The 18,621-nt window shown below is 40.5% G+C and overlaps 2 protein-coding genes across 3 annotated transcripts in view; one reads left to right on the plus strand and one right to left on the minus strand.

The window, feature by feature from the left end:
* Window positions 1-18,621, minus strand: part of PDS5B (PDS5 cohesin associated factor B) — a 143,086-nt gene that overhangs the window by 81,312 nt on the left and 43,153 nt on the right. For both annotated transcript variants that reach the window (XM_084762487.1, XM_084762486.1), the window contains 6 exons: window positions 16,941-17,067; window positions 12,242-12,445; window positions 8,944-9,030; window positions 8,746-8,843; window positions 7,860-7,986; window positions 2,909-2,989 (listed from right to left, as the gene is read on the minus strand). In XM_084762487.1, the coding sequence (XP_084618613.1) occupies window positions 2,909-2,989; window positions 7,860-7,986; window positions 8,746-8,843; window positions 8,944-9,030; window positions 12,242-12,445; window positions 16,941-17,048 (705 nt within the window). In that variant the 5' untranslated portion in view covers window positions 17,049-17,067. Of the gene's footprint in view, window positions 1-2,908; window positions 2,990-7,859; window positions 7,987-8,745; window positions 8,844-8,943; window positions 9,031-12,241; window positions 12,446-16,940; window positions 17,068-18,621 lie in introns of those variants that run through there.
* LOC311586264 (ubiquitin-ribosomal protein eS31 fusion protein-like) lies at window positions 14,157-14,700 on the plus strand. The gene has a single exon (XM_084762255.1). The coding sequence runs from the start codon at window positions 14,211-14,213 to the stop codon at window positions 14,628-14,630; it is 420 nt and encodes a 139-aa protein (XP_084618381.1). The 5' UTR covers window positions 14,157-14,210; the 3' UTR covers window positions 14,631-14,700.

Here is an 18,621-nt window from a genome sequence, read left to right on the forward strand (position 1 = left end):
ACAAAGATCTGATATGCTTTTTAGTTCAACAATAGTAATCCTGGGCTGTACTCTAAAAAGTACATCATGATGATGACAATATTACTAAAAAGTGATCTAGTCAAGAAATTTCTGAATTTCCACTATATATGTTTTCTCTTTTTGGTCTGTTTGCTTTTTCTTCATTTTCACAAACTAATTGTGGTTTTAAATTTTATCATTATTATAATTTTATCTCATGCACAAGAGTGTTTGGCCTGAATGTTTACCTGTGCACCGTATGTGTGCCTGGCCCTTGAAAACCGAAAGAAAGCATCAGATCTCTGGGACTGGAGTGCTGTTGGCTGCTGACCTAGCCCTCCAGTTCCACAACTACTTTTATTTTAGAAAGAAAGTTTCCGGGACATTATGGGTCAGGCCTGTATCCTGGCCACTCAGGAGGCTGCAGCAGGAGTAAAACTTGAGCCTATGCATATGTGCTCAGCGTGATCACACAAGACTACAGCACACTCATCTTCTCAGCATTCACATACGTAGGGGTCAGTACACAGAGAGCAGACCTCAGCAGCCGTACGCACAGGACTATAAACCACACTGAAAGAAGGTAAGCAGGACTGCGTCCCCTCAGTGCCGGCGCCTGTCGGGCTGCGTGAGGAAGGGAAGTCTTAGTGTCATGCCACCTGTCACATCCCAGAAGACTGGTCCTACTACTGCACACATCTTACACAACACCGTTCAGTTCACTACAAAGTGATTTCACGTGTAAACACACAAAACTCAAGTGGAAAATAAGGCTTATAAGGAACTCTTAGGGGGAGGGCAAAAGCAATTCCCAACGACTTCGTAGCTAACCCTAAAATAAAGCAAGAAATAAAAAAAGCCATAACCATGGCAGGGCAGAAGAGGTGGCTCAGTGTGCACAATGCAAGCACGAGGAGCTCGGCCTGAATACCCAGCATGCAGAGGTGCAGTGACACGCACCTATAATCACAGTGACGGAAGGCAGACACAGAAGCATCCTGGTGGCTAACTGCCACTGTCCTATGAGAAACCCTGCCTGGAAAATAAATAAGTAATTTCGAGAGGTAGAGAGCTATAGAAGATGACCCCAAACATCTCTCTCTCTCTCTCTCTCTCTCTCTCTCTCTCACACACACACACACACACACACACACACACACTAAATGGAAAGACTTTTAAAGCTAAAAAGAGAAAACAATGGAAAAAGTACCAGAAATAAGTATAACTGAAATATGCTAGGAGCAATACACTATTCGACTAGCCTTTGCCCACCTCCAAATTCTAAAGAGGACAACAAAACCACAGGCATGCAGGCGAGAGGGGTCTCTAGTTCTATACGCAAGAACAGCAGGAAATTAATGTAACAGGAAGTATTGTTTTCCACTCACGTATATGGGATTGCTGAAAACATTTCCTTGGGCCCTTTTTCCTTTCTTACCTTTCACTGCCTTGTTAACCAGGCCTGAAATGAAAGGCTACTGTAACCAATTCAAAGCCCAGGAGACATCGTTTTACTCACTTTTTTTAATTGCTCAAATATTTATTTTCCTAAATCTTAGGAAAAGGCATTAAATAAGGTTCTCCTGAAACCCATCTGACTTGGAAGTATGACTGAAACAGAAGGCCCCAGGCAGGACTCAGTCAGTGTGCTAGACTGGGATAGAAAGCTCCAGTCAGAAGCAAGCAAAGCAAGGGGCAGATACAAAGCCTGAGTCTGGGTCTGCACACCTGGAGTACCAATAAAACCAATAATGTCAATAATGACCACCTCAGTGCAACCAACTGATGTCAAGCAACACCCACAATATAGTTGAAAGATGGTAGGAACCACAGTCCATCCTGGAGGTAAGTCATAGCATTAATCCTCTAGATACTGAAAGTTCATCTTCAAAGAAAATTTTGTTTTCCAATCCATCGCATGCTAGAATCTTTGAAATTGGAAAAAGCAGGATTTAAACAAGGCTATTTTCTAGTGTGCGTTACTTTTCATAGGATGCCTTTTAATGGCATCTTTTATAACCTGACCTTAAATTTTTATGTAATAAAAAAACCTCTCTTTCAATAAACTTTGCAATAATAAGATACATATAAATAAAAGACTGTATCGCTTTTCTCAAGCAGACAGATTTACATCCTTGCAGCCTCTTAGAGGTAGGTGAGAATAGAAGGCAAGTAGAAAGAACTGTTAAACAAGCCCAGGGCTATCATTAGCACTGTACTCCAGACTTGTGCTCCCAGAGGCAGTCACAAACAGTATAATATGGATGGTGCTACCTGCAGTGACACAGCTCAAAGAACTGTGGAGAGAAAACACAACTTAATATAAGTGAGGTGCTAAGAACTCTTTCTTCTAAAATAAAGAAAAGACGGTCACTCATACATGGGTTAATACTTAAAAGGGTTCATGTCACTGCAAATCTCCCTATTCCTTAGAAAAGGCACATTTATAGCAATCTCTCTCAGGGATAACAATTTATAAGCAACTTCCATCAAACTGCTACTGCAGTCAAATTTGCCTTCAATTTCTAGATCCTGATAGCGGCTCATACGATCTTATTGCACAAATCAATTTAATCTCCAAACGATGTAAGGAACTTCTCTGACTAGCAGAAGGTGCCATGTTTTACCTAATAGCCCTTAACTCTACTGCTAGCATTAGTGGCTTGGGGGGGGGGGGGGGCGCCCACGAATGCCTGTTGTCTCTCGAAACTTGAAAGAAACAAATTAAAGACACAAACAAGAGTTAGGCTTCCCCAAAACACCAAACAAAGTAAATCCAAGAAAGGAGAAATAATGAAACTCTGCCTGGTTAAACAGCACCCAAAACTTAAGTGTGGGTATTTGCTCACATGTGCTTCCAATGGTCTTTATGGTCTAGTTAACCCTCCTAAGTATTTGTGAGACTTACATTGGTAATATATGGCTCAATGGCTTGAGCAGTCCTCTTCAGCAATGCCTTTGCCAAATCATATGCTTGCTTGTTCAAGTTCTGGAAAACAGAAGGAGTATCTGTGTTATATGTGTCTACATAGCTGGCTGTGCTTGTGTGTACAGTGTGGGGACCAAGCCCAGAGTTGCTATGTGCTGGGCTTCTCAGCTCTACACTGAGCTCTCAACGCTGCCCTGTACCTCAACTATGGAAAGAAACTCGTATTTGTGTTTTAAAGCTGTCAATGAAATGAGACCTATCCATAAAAGAAAGAAGCTAAAGCCGCGTTCCTTGGAGACTCTGCTGGGGATCATAAGCTGTCTTCCCAGCAAAGAGCAGTGCACTCACTCCTTTCAGACCTTGTTCATAACAGACTGGCCATACAGAAGGGACAACAGAAGAAGTGTCTAGCCATCCTGAGTATCATCGGCCCCATCCTAACCGGCTCAGTGGACACACACGAGGTTAGGACAATCATTTGTTCCTAGTCATAACTAGTCAGTCTTTTCTCAGCCTGTTACTCCACCATTACCATCTCATCACACTGGGCCACTTTGTGTGCCTACAATAAAGCCAATTTGGTCATTAGCAGGGACGTGATGTCCCTCTAGCAGGATCTGTGCTAACTTTTTGTACTGAAGTTGCAAGTCGGTCTCACACACGAAGCCCTTGCATCCATCTGTTCTTGTAGACTAGCTCTAGTCTTCCCAAAAGGAGCGGCTTGTGTCTGGGCCTCGCTCTCTCCTCACATGTGGTACTTCCTGAGCTGTGCACTACCTCTCCCTTCCCTAACTATGGAGCTCTAGGGACTATTCCTTAGGCAGTTTGCCCCATGACCAGTCAGGCACGTCTCCGCAGTCGGCTAGGTTTCTCTTATTGCTTTAACTCCTTGCTGCTGCTGATGACGACGACGATGACAACAACAACGATGATGACGATGACGATGTAGTCTAAGGTTCCAGATCAACTAACTTTTTATTGCGTAAGGCTCTGGGCAAGTGGTATTTCCCAAGAGTTAGTCTAACCTCAAGTGTATTCAGCTTATTACTCATGTCACTGTCCTTCAATAGTATTCATATTTCTTGCTCATTTTAACCATATATTGATTACCATCCCCCTTCCTTTTATTAAATTTGCTAAGTTTTTGTCTATTATATTTTTCAAATTACAAATTTGAAGTTTTCAAGCAATGTCACTGTTTCTTATTTCATTCGTTTCTACTCAACTGCTTTTGTTTTGCTTATATATTTTATATATGTTTTTATGACTTCTTGTACCAGACAGCTGTCATTATAATTATCAAATTAATGATACTTGACATTAAGCTGGTAGTATTGTGTTTCACACATTATTTCTACAAACCCTCTGCACCTTAAAATGGCCTAATAAAAAGCAAATGCTCCATTCTCTTCATAACTCATCCAACTTTTGTTTTATATACTTTTCCAGAAAATCCATGTCCTTGCCCAATAAAGATGATTTGGGGCCCAAGTTAAAGATCAGTTGGTAGAGACCCTCTGCCCTAACATGAGGGACTGCTTGGGTTAGGTCTCAGCTCTACGTAACTGGGTGTCATAACACACTTGTAACCCCAAGAGCTCTCTAGAGGAAAAAGACAGGAGGAACAGAAACTCAAGGTTATCATCAATTACAAAAGCCAGTCTGCAATATAAGAGATCCTGTCTCAAAAAACCTACTATATTTATTATTGTGTGTGCATGTGTGGACATACATGTTCTGGACAGGAAGACATATATACACATATGTGTGCACATGTGTGAGGAGGCCAGAAGACAACCCTGGGTGTCACTCCTTAGACACCAACCACCTTTTCTCCTCCTCTTCCTCCTCTCCTCCTCCTCCTCTTCTTCTTCTTCTTCTCTTCTCTTCTTCCTCCTCTTCCTCCTCCTCTTTTTCTTCGATAGGCTAGGACAGCTGATGCATCTGTCATCAACTTAGAAGCACACAATTCCACACGTGGCTTTTTAAAATGTGGGTTTGGGAGATCAAACTTGGATCCACAATCAGCTTACCAACTGAGCTATTCCCTGTCGCTAATATTAATATAAAATAGCTATTCTTGTCTTGTTTTGTAGCTGTCTGTCAAGTCTTTCTCGGCCTTTTACAAATCTGTCTTTCCATGGCTGTATTTTGACTGTTTGTCTTATTATCATCAACCAACTGGATTACTCTGCAGCCCAATGTGACAACCTGCATAAATACGTAAACTCAAGTTGTTTACACCATTGCCATTATTTCTTCTCTTAAAATTCTTAAAATTCTAAGAATACACTTAAGTCCACATTCAACTAGCCCAATGACTATATTTCACTCCTAATTGTCTTTTTATGTGTCCAGTTATTGTAAGTTTTCAACTCTTATTTTTATTCTATTTTATTTATTTACTTATGTGTGATTTATTTACCATGGCAAGCATGTAATGGTCAATGGACAACTTCCAGTACTTGTTTTTCTGGTAATGGCTGTCTCCTGTGGGCCCAGGTGTTAGGATTCTGCTTCAGTCTGCCTACCAGTGATGTCATTGTTGTCCTGCCCAGGGCTATATAAAAGGACAAAGCCTCCTCCTGGTTTCTCTACTCTCTCAGTCTGTCTCTGTCTCTCTGGGGTGCCCCTCCCCCTTTCCTTCTCTCCCCATGCTCATTTAATAACCCTCATATAACATAATACCTGGTACCCTGTATCTGTCATTATCTTACACATCACCCCAGGTCACCAAGCTTCTACACTGAGCCACTTCAATGGCCTTAACTCTTATTTTGATGCCCTTAATTAATTTAAAATGTGTTATATCTTCAACCAACATAAAATTTGTTTGAATACCCAAAAGTATTCACTAAGCTATAATGAACTATCAGTTTACAAATGACTGAAAAGGACAAACTGTTCTGTCTAGGTTAAGCAGTCTAAGCCAAGAATTAAACTGTAAGGAGTTAATGGGAAGATTCCAGCTCCTCCCGCAGATAAGAAGAAGTCAGATCTCAGCATTCTTGTGTCTACAAATGTCTCTGTGCAGTGGGCCAAAGAAAACAGGCCTCAGGAAGCATCTATTGTGTGTACTGTTATTTAAGTGGTGCTGGGATCTTACACATGCCAGGCAAACTGGGCGGCCCTGAACTACACCCTCCAGCCCAGAAAGCACTTGTTTATCTTCCCTGACAAATGGACTTTTTCATGGCCGCAGTCTGGAGAGACAGAGGCTGAGTCCAAACACCAAGCTGGATACTTAACTGTGTCTGGAAAAGCCTTTTCTCCTGGGTGTTGGCATGGATGTAGGGGCCAGCAGGCCAAGAATCTGGCCAGTTACAGCCCCCATGGGAAGTCTGCTTTATCAACTGCTGGAAGCCTCCCTACAATGCCCAGTGGCAGAATTCAGATACTGGGCCTCCTACCTAATCACAGAGAGCTAAAAGCTTGAGACAGCAGGCCAAGCTCCCTGGTGGGATGCCTAAAAGAAAGACTGTGCCCCTAGAACATACAGTTCTTTCAAATAACAGTATAATAGGAATCTTGACAATGTGGGCCCTAAAGGGGAAAAAAGGTGCTATGTGTCTCATGAAGGGGTACACTGTGTGTGTTGGGGGGGGGGCTACAATATGCTTCTATGGGGTCTGCTCTCTACCTCTGCCTGCCTTCTCAGGGTTGTTTATTGGTGACAGGCATACGGCTGAGCTAGGCAGAATAAGGAAGAGGCAAACCATGCATCTGTATAGGATAGAAGAGATGGAGGCAATCACATCAATGCCTCTGATGTCATTTACTAAATACATCATCTGAATTTTTTAAATCTAACCCTAACTTATTCTTGAGCCTGCTTACTGTCAGCATTAACAGACTTCCCCTATGTTTTAAAATTTTAGATTAAGAGTTTGTTTCCAATGAAGAAGTACTTGTACCAATACTGTGTAAGACAGTATTGCGGTACAAAGCCTTTAAATTTAAACAAAAGAAAAAAAATAAATATTTGTTCAAACTGGTAATTTCTATGATCCTATCTTGAAGCTTGATCCCTTTTCAAACATACAATTGCTAGTCCAGCTGCTTACCAGAGTTGGACATTTTCAAAAGTGTAAACATACACACAGGGGAAATGCACACACTTGAGGTAAAAACACTGGTCACTAACCTGCCTGTACACTATCCAACCTTTCGGCTAAGATCCCAACTGGTTCCATTATGCCAACACATAAAGTTATATAACAGTAGCTAAGCAGCTATTAACTTGTTGCTGTATAAAGTAGGGGTTTCAGCACCACGGAAGTGAGGAATTAATTCTCCAAGATACAGTTAAGGGGAAGTTTTTTCACTGTAGATATTTGGGAGAGCTCACGCAGAGGCATCTGGAACATCCAGAGTAGTACACTGAGCATGGTAAGCGGAATGGGCCAGACCATGAGAGGACGACGGAGGGAGCACAAGCGGGAAAGAGGAGACAACGGAGCAAAAGAGCACGTGGCCAAAGGGGTAGGGTTATTTAGGAATGAAAAGCCCATGAGCTGGAGAAGGTTAGAGTAGGGGCCAGGTGAGAAGGCCCAGGATGCCAGCATGGTCTCTGCAACAGGTATCTGCAATGCTGAGAGAGCCTGGAGGCCAGTGTTAGCTTTGGTATATGCATACGCACCATGGATAGGCACTGGTCCCAAATTTCTTTTGGACCAGACAACTGTGTGAAACGCACCCTACACAAAACTCACTGACCATGAATATTTTATCACACGAACTAAGCCCATTATTTCTTCATTTAGTTGGTGACTAAGAAACATAAAGAGTTTTGTTGTCCCTTAAACAAGTGTCTTGATATCATTCAATCAATAAAGTCCACAGAACTAAGATCAAAGCAGGATAGATTCTATTTATAACATGAGAACAAATTCTGGATTAACTTAGCACGGTTTAGACACATTTCACATACCTTATGGGCAGGTACCAGATTTACTAAAACTGTATCTAAGAGCTCCTGAGATACTGTGTCCCCTTCACAAATGATAGAGCTCATGAGGTCCACCATGTGCATATGAACTTTCTGATTGTGGCCATTGCTGCAACCCAAAACAGTTATTTTATTTCAAATACATCTGAGATAGATATGATACTAGTACACATTATTACAAAAACGGTAAGATAAAATTGTATTACATCAAGCTTCTTTCTCTTCGATCTTAACACTAATGAAAAATATTTTTAAAGTGCATTACTAAATTACTTTCCCCTAGGTTTAGTCATTCTCACAGCCAAAGTAGTTAAATGAAATGTAATCTCAGTTCCATCTTAAATTGGACAAATATTTTAAAATTCTATCAAATGTTATAGATACACAAAATTTTCATCTTAAATTGGACAAATATTTTTAGAATCTATTAAATTTTATAGATATATAAAATTTTCAAACAACCCACATATATTAAAATGTCAATATAAGCCAGGTGTGATGGTACACTCCTTTAATCCCAGGAAAACTGACAGAAGCAGGTTGATCTCTGTGAGTGTGAGGCTAGTCTCATCTACACAGAGCTCCAAGACAGCCAGGGCTCATAGTGAGACCTTGTCTCAACAACAACAACAACAAGTTAATATAGTATGTAAGCAAGAAACATGTAATCCAAAAACTTAGTCTGATTTGCTTTTCTAACCAGTAAGTACATAAATAATAAGGTTTACTCATTTAGAACTTTATAGAGAATAAATGTAAATTAATTTATAATCTTAAACCAATATTTGTAACAGTTTATGTAGATTCACTGTAAACTAAACATCTTTACAATTACAAAGAAATGTAACTTATTTAAAAATCAACTTACTTTATAACTGAGAATAATGTTCTGTATAGTTGAGTAAAGATTTCATTACTATCTTCTAACTCAAAGCATATGTTATATGATTTAACCCATGCAATGTTCTAAAAGAAAGTAAAATAGGCAAATATTTTAGTTGCTAAAAATACACAAGAACAAAAAAAAAAAATTAAGTATCATCTCAAGTTATAATATGTTGCTTACCTCAAGTAAATAAAAATACCTATTGAATTGAGGGCTCTTTGTATCTTCTAGTCCCTTTAATTGCCTTGTTATAAACATAAATATATCCTTTAAAAAAAAAAACAAAGTAATGCTTAGATTATGAACGCTAAGAGGAAATGCACACTACACTAGTAGGGCTAGCTATAGATTATTCACCAACTTTGTAAACACATAAAGATAAATTGTAAAGAATAAAAAGGCAGAATTTTTTACAGTATAACTTGACATAAAGATCTTGGTATCTTAGCCAGGTGCAGTGGCCCTCGCCTGTAATATCAGCGCTCAGAAGGCAGAGGCAGGCAGATAACTGTGAACTTAAGGCTAGCTCCTGTATGGCCATGGCGGCTATGCAGAGAAACCCTATCTTGGAAAAACAACAACAGCAAAAGATCCTGATGTCTTGTAAATAAATACAATGCATGAATAACACAATGCACCTTATCATCCTTTACAGAAAAATGTCATATATACACATAGTATCAATGTACAGGAAAAAAAAGTTCATCACACAGCAAACTAAACAAAGTGAGTCAAGTAAAATCCATGCTATTATTAGAAGAAAGGTGCTGTAGTAACTGAGAGCTGAGGACTCCCTTGAAAAAGCACAACACATGAAACAACACAATAGTTATGTAGAAAATAAAGTAAGGAACATAAAATCCCAAAACACAATTACCAAGTTATAACACAATACATCACAGGTGTCAGTTGGTCAAGTTCCTACCCATCAGCACTTCTGCTTGGAGTAACTGGCCTCCCGGAACCATTTTCCAATCTATCCCTATCCTTTATTTTAGACTTTAAAAAAAAAAAAAATTCTCTTTCTACCTACCTGGGTCTTTAAAGACAGACAAAAAAATTACTTTCAGTCAAATTTTCCTGAGTTTCAGATGTTTTTGAAAACTGTGAAAAGACTAAAAATTGTAAAAAAATAATAATAATTCCTCAAAGAAATTTTATTACCTATCAATAAGAAGAAAGTTCTTCTATAAGTAAAATAAAGGGCAAAAATATTATCTGCTAATGACTGAGTAATACTTCAAGAGAAGTACTATAAAAAGTTCACCCCTGGGGCTGGAGAGATGGCACAGCAGTTAAGAGCACTGGCTGCTCTACCAGAGGACTCTGGTTCAATCCCGAGAACCACATAGCAGCTCAAAGTGTCTGTAATTCCAGCTCCAGGAAATTCAACACCCTCACACAGACACACATGCAGGTAAAACACTAATGCACATAAAATAAAAAGGAAAAAAAATATATCATTTTTAAAAAGTATATCCTTTAAAGATGGCTACATGAGGGTAGTAGTGTGTAAGTGCAGTCTCTAAGAACGAGCCCTTCCTCTGTTGTCTAAAGAACACTTAGACGTCAGCATGGCATAGGAGCTCTAGCACAGGTTGGAAATAACTGTCAAGTCACTCACAGCCTCCTAATAACCAAATGTCCAATAAGGGTTTGCTCATGACTAACAAACTCAGACTGAAAGGTAAGAAATGAGACTGACGATTCTCTAATATGTAACACTAGCAGATGTTGCACTACTGTAGACAAAAAATGGGAACTTGAAGCTAATCAGAATAAAAACAATCCCATGAATACTTAGAAAGCACCCTGAAAACACCGTAATTCTTAAGTTCTTTCCCCAAAACAGAAAAGGGGGAGTATGTAAAATGAGACCAAAGGTTGTTTCTAGTGCCAGAGAAACACACAGACTGGCAGACTGACTTCTTAATGGTTCAGCTAATCCTCACAGACCTTATTTAACACTGGCTGCTGTTTCATTGCTGTCCTAAGAGAGCACAGGTCTGCACCTGTTCTTTCGGATGCCTTTTCATCATTCCTAAGCCTTGAGCTAGGTCACTGTCTATACACACTGAGAAGACCACCACAGGGGTCAATAAGCTGCACAGCGGTCGTCTTTAGACGTCTTGTGGAACGTCAACAAGACAACTAGTAAGGAAGATCCTTGGCCTACAGAAGCAAATATGTCATTCCTGAAACCCCATGCACACAACACTATCCATGTGAGACATAACTATATGCCGAGCTCACGTGGCCTACTTTAAATTTTACTGCCCAATGGTGCAGCCCCCACTTCCCTCGTGTTGATATTCCCTATAATCCCACCCACCCAGATCAGGGACACTCCACACTTCAGCTGGCAGCCGCAGTCAAGGAAGCAAGTTCCTCACTGCAGTTGTCAAGAAGAAATAAGAGGAGCCCAAGGCCTGTGTCTGATTTGAGGGCTGTTGCTTTTCCTTACAGCTTAAGATAAATAACTAACACTATCATTTCTTAACTGATGCAAACTGTCTGCTACCTTTCCTACTATGGATAAATAATCTTCCCAAGAAAAGTCACTTTCTAACCATACCACTGACTTGTCACAAGTCACTTGGTGTCTGTGGTACAGCTCTCATTCAGGTTTCTAGTAAGGGCTAGCTGTTAAACAATGACTGTGGTCTTCATCATAAACTTTCAAAAGGAAAAGGAGGAACCCAAAATCATAATGAGAAACAAAACATCATGGTGACATAATATGAAAATTACAGTATTCATTGTGTGAGCCAGACTTCCCAGGAAAAACAAAAAAACCAAAAGACAACAACAACGAAACCGTGGTGCTGCTGGAGATCCTACAGGTGTGGGACTTAGCAGCACTTCTGTGCCTGTGGTATGCCACACTGCAACTCTACGCACCCCCGAGGCCTTGCTTCAGCCCCCTTCAGAACCAGACCTCTGTGTCTGACTAAATCCTTATGCCTTCTAGAATACCTGAGCAGACTGTAAGCTTCCACCAAGACAAGGCTCAATGCCACAGGCCAAGACTTCTCCACACCACTGTAATCCATGTAAAAATAAAAGAGTCCTTTATTTTAATGACTTTCTACTCTAAAAGCCTTGTGAGCCTGTCACCACATGGAGAACACAGTATTTCTGATAATCTAATCTAAACTCATGTTCTTGGGCCATGGTCACTCATATTTAACTCCAGAATAAAATATAAATTCACTCCTTCTAGGGTGAGAGCAGGTGTGTGAGCGCATGCATATACGCATGTATGTGTGTATTTGTACCATGCGTTGTGACTCTCTCAATCCGCTTACTCTGGGGGGTCAGAAATTGTATTTCAAAAGTTAAGTTTCATAACAAAGACAAGCTTAACAAAATATTGGTCCAGCCAATAAAACAGAATTCAACACAATTCTTAACTATTTCATTCATTCATTTAGTCAGCGGTAAAGAGCCAATCCACAGGCTTCCCATCATTACTTGCCTTTAGTTTATCGGGAGATGTGTACGGAGCCTCAGGAGCATAAATCCTGAAAATGTCAGCAAGGCAGCAAGCTACCAGTAAACGGACATCCTTATCAGGGTGCTTGAGGAAGAAGTCGGAAGCAAGATGTAAAGCTAGGTTTAGGTAGAGTTCCTTTTCCTCTTCAGAGTCCTGGTCCATGTCCATGAAAGTCTTGACCACCATCTATGCACAAAGACCATAAGATAATCAGTTGTTTCCTGTCAACACTCATGTCAGATAAAAGCCACAGTACTTACAAAAGTTCACCCAAAATAAATATACTGTCATCAGAAAAACCTAGCATGAGCTCCTTTTACAATAGAGAGTAAACAATTGTAAAACTGTAACTAGAGTGCCTTAACCAGGCGTGGTGGCACATGCCTACCACCCATGACTCAGAAAGCTAAAGCAGTAGGATCAAGCTTGAAAAGTCTAGTTTGGGCCACAAAGCCAATCTCTATCTCAAAAAAAAACTCATTAATGCTTACTGTTTAAAGCGGTGGTTCTCAGCCGGGCGTGGTGGTGCACTCCTTTAATCCCAGTACTTTGGGAAGGCAGAGGCGGGCGGATCGCTGTGAGTTCAAAGCCAGCCTGGTCTACAAAGCAAGTCCAGGACAGCCAGGGCTACACAGAGAGACCCTGTCTCGAAAAACAAAACAAAACAACCCAGCAGTGGTCCTCACCTTCCTAACACTGCTACCCTTTAACCCTCATGCTGTGGTATCTGTCCATGAAGTTATTTTCATTGTTATTTCATAACTGTAATTTTGCTAGTTATGAATTGTAATGTACACATCCGTGTTTTGCAGTAGTGTTAGGTGATCCTAGTGGTTGAGAACCACTAGTTTAAAGTACAAGAACTATTTGTCATTTATCCACATTATCTGCCAAGCAGACTTCAAGTTTAAGATTTACCCCATGCGGTGGTCATTATTTAAAGTCTGTACCTGTAGAAACTTATTGTCTCGCTATAAAAGTACTGTATTACTTAGAAATCACATCCTTCCTTTTTTCTAATAGTTCCATCCTAAAGAACGCTCTAGTATGAGAATTTAAGCTTCCAGCAGTTATGGTTAACATCCACTACCAACTTGAATGGATTTAGAATGACATGGAAAGAGCTCTGTTGAGTGGCCATGAGACTGCTCCAGAAAGGTTTGTATGAAGAAGACAGCCCCAGTACTGTGGGTGGCTTGGCTTCCTGCATGACTGAAAAGGAGGGGTGGTATGCAGCTACAGTCATCTCTGCTTCTGGACAGTGGGTGCCATGTGACCCACTACCTCACGCTCCTGTTACCAGGTCTTCTCTTGCCTTCATGGACTGCACCCTAAACTGTGAGCCCAAAATAAACTCTCCTTTCTTAAACTGCTTTTATCAAGTACTTTGCCATAGCAACAAGATATCACCCTAGCCATTAAGCCACTCCCAATGTGATTCTTCTACCAAGCCCCCCGCCCCAAAGACTATATAAGCAGATTCAAGAGAAAAGACCGTCTGGGGCTGAGAGATGGTTCAGCATTCAGAGCATGTGCTGTTCTTTAGAGGCCCCACGTTCAGCTGCCAGCACCCACACCAGGCAGCTCACAATGACCTGTAACTCCAGGGCCTGGGGATCCAACGCCCTCTTCAGACCTCTGTGGACACTGCATTCCCATGTGCTCATCATACCCAGCATAGAGACACATATAATTTAAAAATAAATGTTAATGTTTTTTAAAGGGGTGTCAAAGATGTATTCTTAAAGAAAAACACAACCTTCAGTTACCATGATGTAAGTAAGTGTCGTGGTAATACACTATGCACACTTCTGGGCCACAGTAAAAGAAAATATGATATGGACATCTCATTGGCTCAATGAGATAATCAATCCATGTGTGCATGTGTTAAGCAGAAACAAGCTGTAAGAAACAGATCTGTCCCGCCATCTGCGGTGGAGCCACCGCCAAGATGCAGATTTTTGTGAAGACCCTTACGGGGAAGACCATCATGCTCGAGGTTGAACCCTCGGATACTATAGAAAATGTAAAGGCCAAGATCCAGGACAAGGAAGGAATTCCTCCTGATCAGCAGAGGTTGATCTTTGCTGGTAAGCAGCTGGAAGATGGCCGCACTTTGTCAGACTACAACATTCAAAAGGAGTCCACCCTTCATCTTGTGTTGAGACTTCATGGTGGTGCTAAGAAAAGGAAGAAGTCTTATACCACTCCCAAGAAGAACAAGCATAAGAGGAAGAAGGTGAAGTTGGCTGTGCTGAAATACTATAAGGTGGATGAAAATGGCAAAATTAGCCAACTTCGTCGGGAGTGTCCTGATGAATGTGGTGCTGGAGTGTTCATGGCTAGCCACTTTGACAGACATGTTGTCTAACTTACTGCTTCAACAAACCAGAAGACAAGTAGTTGTGTATGAGTTAATAAAAAGAAGGAACTGAAAAAAATCTGTCTTCATAATTATTTTTTTAAAAAGGAGATGTAAACCAAAATAACGAAATAATTTAAATTCTATGAAGTTTTCTCTAATTTTAGTATTAGTAGAAATTATTATCTCAAGCTGTCCTAGCCGTACTTTTAGTAAAACTCAGCAAAATGATCTGTACTATTATTCTTCCTTCAAATGAGAATCAAGAAAACTGTCAAACCTGAAAGAAATGACATTTCAATCACACTCTGGCAAAAGGTAGCTATACAGTATCCACTAGGTGGCGCTACACGCACTAAGCGCTGACCAGGGCCACTGGGCTCTGAGTAAGAACTGCTTTACACGCACTGAGACAATGCTGTTCACAAAGCAGGCCCTCTGCCTGCCACACCTGATGGCAGATCCAATGGAGCCAATGCGGACTATAAAGGATCCACAGACAGAAGTGCTGTGCTACCACTTTAGCTGTACCTCGTGTGTGGAAAGACACAAGGGGTGGATAAAGAGACGGATGCACAGAACTAATTCTTTTTCCTTATAGTCTCTTCATATAGAGGGAATAAAGTGTATTTTGGATGCTACAGGAAAACCCAGAAATTATATAAAATGACAACCCATATGTTAACAATGTGTCATAATTCATAAAACTTATATGGGTATTTTTAAATAGCAAAATGTATTATCTTCCCAAATTAAATTCATTTCATATTTCTCTAAGGAGGAGTATGCTAAAAATCGTATGAGATGTGACTAAGGACAGGGCTGGAAACGTACACTAGCCAGCTTGCTGCTTGGTACAGCATCAGACAGTAATAAAGCACACTGCACAGCACTGAATGTCAAATAGTGTTCAGATCTCACTAACGACCATCACTAATCCCAGCATGCAGGAGGCTTACACAGGATTATGGGTTCAAGGCCAGCTTGGACAACATACTGAGTTCCAGGCCAGCCTGAGCTACACAGCAAGACTTGCCTTAAGAGGGGCAAAGGGGACTCTCAATTATAACTCAGATGAGGCCTCTAATTTTAAATATATTTAAGAAAATAGTATGCATCAAAGTTAGCAAACGTGAATCAGCTTGTACACATGTGGTTTGTCTTCACAGCACTGTTCCCACAGACACAAGGGGTTCTGACCTATCATTTCTGGGATAAACCTGAGGAAATAAACATGCCAGTTTCACAAAAAAATAAAAATAAAAATCAGTAGATCAAGAAAATGTAATGCACAGGAAAGTAGACACATCACACCTAAAGAGGCGAGCTTGGCTCTCCTGAATGAGACAGACACAGCTCCTAACTGACTGAGCGGCCAGAGCTTCCCTCCTGTCAGAAGTCTCCTGCAGAGCGGCGCTGCCGGCAGCACCGTTGCCACTCGCACCCCCACACCGCAGCCTTACATACTACTTCCATGACGCTCCTGGATCTTCAGTGATGAAGACAAGTTTTCCAACACCAACAATCAGGTAAAGAATAACAGATCAGCAAACATTACAAAATGTACATGTTGAATATTACATATGATCCACTAGCAAGTATAAGTTTGTGTTTTGCATCATTTGAAAGAAATGAGTATTATAATAACAAGATATCTACATAAGACACAGACACACACACACACACACACGGGGGGGGGGGGGGGAAGAAAGAGAGAACATTGCTCAAATGGAAGGGTGATCTTAAGCAACTGGCCAACCAGCTTCACATGGGCATGTCTGTTAATGCTACTTTAAACATTGTAACAGTCACAGGGACCATTAATACCCTGAAGAAAAAGGTAAAACATTATTCAACACAATCTAAAGAGACTCTTGTCACAGACAATGCTTCGTGCAAGGTGTACCTTCCACCTTCGTTTGTTACTGCATGCCAGAAGCAGAGACAGACACTAACGGTCAAGCCCTCTCTACCCTAAAAATAACCTACCAGAAGGTAACCTATAGCCTGGGACTCCTATAAATACCAGAAACTTCCTTTCCCAGACCTGAAGACAGGTGGAGGAGGGGTGGGGAGCATCTAGGAAGAACAGATAATTTGATAATGAACAGCATAAAAATATCATGGGACATGTACTAATCACTCTGCCAGTAGCAGTAGGGTCCCTTCTGTTCCTTACCTGCCCTATTCCCACAAACTCTTTCTCTGCCATCTGCTACCTTTAAACCCTAGCAAAGCAAATGCCATGGCCCTACGTGAAGACTCCCACAGAAACGCCCACCACTGCCCAGCTGTCTGAAGCACACACAATTCACTCACCTTTAACCGTCTCACCATCTCCTCTTTAGAGATTTTATCTGAGATTTCCTTGACACCAGGAGGGTAAGTAATCTTCCCATCGTTGGTCCTTGTCTTTGAATGAGCCATGATGGAAATGTCTGTACCCCTAAAGCAAGAAAATTATTAGGTACAAACTAAAAGCAGGCATGTACTATAATAAATGTAAAAGATAAGTTGTTACCCAACAATTTGTAACTGCCTCATAATTTAGGGTAATTTGGACATCTAATGAAAACTGTTCTACTGAACATTTCCCCAAATTACTGAATCAAATTTACTTTTTATTTTCATTAGTAGCAAGCTGTGTAATTTGCACTAACTCTCCCCAACCAAAGACACACAACAGAAAAAAATAACCAAAACAAAATATGTTTAAAGGAGGGCAAGGCAGGAATGGTGGTGAATATGATCAAAATTGGTTGTATGATATTCTCAAGGAATTACTATAAGTATATTTATTTAATAGAAAATAAAGTAACATAAATGATTCAGACAAAAAAATTATAGGGGGGAAAAAACAAAACAAAACCAAAACACCCAAGAGCCCAGAGAATTAAGTCGAACACCACAGCATATGTATCTATCTGGTCTCTGATGTTATCTGCCAACACCAACAAAGGCAGGGTTTGGCTTCACACATAACAAAAGAGACAGAATATCTGTAACTGTCAAAAACATAAAGACAATTCCAGAAATCTTTAAGGAATAATTACAAAAATAAAAGCTCAAATAGGCAAATAAACAATTACAAATAAGTAAAAGTTCAATAGACAAGTTCATTTGCAGTTAGTAAAAATATTAGAATTAAAACAAGAAAAGTTATCCAGGGCATAGCACAGAGAAACATAAAACTAAAGCGCCCTGAAGGAGGAAAAAGTCTAACCTGTGAGTCACCAAATATGTACAGGTCACACAACGGCACCAAGTACCTACCCCAGGACGGCACCTACCCCAGGACGGCACCTACCCCAGGACGGCACCTACACACAGGAACCTGGGAGGGTTGTAGAGGGGTGTTGGCGGAAGCTGGAGGGAGGGAAGGGTGGGGGAAAGAGGTGTAATCCTACTTCAATTAAGAAAACCTTTTCAACATAGTGTGTTGGCTTTGGGATTTTTTAAAAGCTTTTTTAAAAAGAAGAGCATTTGAAAACAAATAGGTGATTTCTCAGTAGCAACAACAAAAGCCAGGGGACAATAAAATCTCATTCAATATACAAAGCTAAGGAATGTAATTTTCAAGAACAAGTGAAATAAGACAAATTGGCCAAACAACATCTGATCGCTACGTATATGTGTATCTGTGTAAAGCACTCAGAGAATTGTTTAGCACTTTGTGCATATATAATACATGTGAGCAAGTGATCAGTAATAAGAAAATAGCAGAGGCAGGCAGATCTCTTGGGAATTTTAGGCCAGCCAGTGTTAAATAGACATTTAACTCATTTGTGTGTGTTTTTAAAATATAGATAAGAGAATTTTTAAGTGAAATATTAGAAAAATATTCCGTGAAAAAAACAAGCAAAAGAAAGTATATAATCTAAAGATACACACACACACACACACAAATGTGTGTGTGTGTGTGTGTGTGTGTGTGTGTGTGTGTGTGTGTGTGTGTGTAGGGCTCCAGGGTCCACTTCTTTGGATGTGCTCAAGAGAAACA

Source organism: Acomys minous (assembly GCF_964271855.1).
Source record: "Acomys minous genome assembly, chromosome: 16".
In the NCBI taxonomy this organism is placed as follows: domain Eukaryota; kingdom Metazoa; phylum Chordata; class Mammalia; order Rodentia; family Muridae; genus Acomys; species Acomys minous.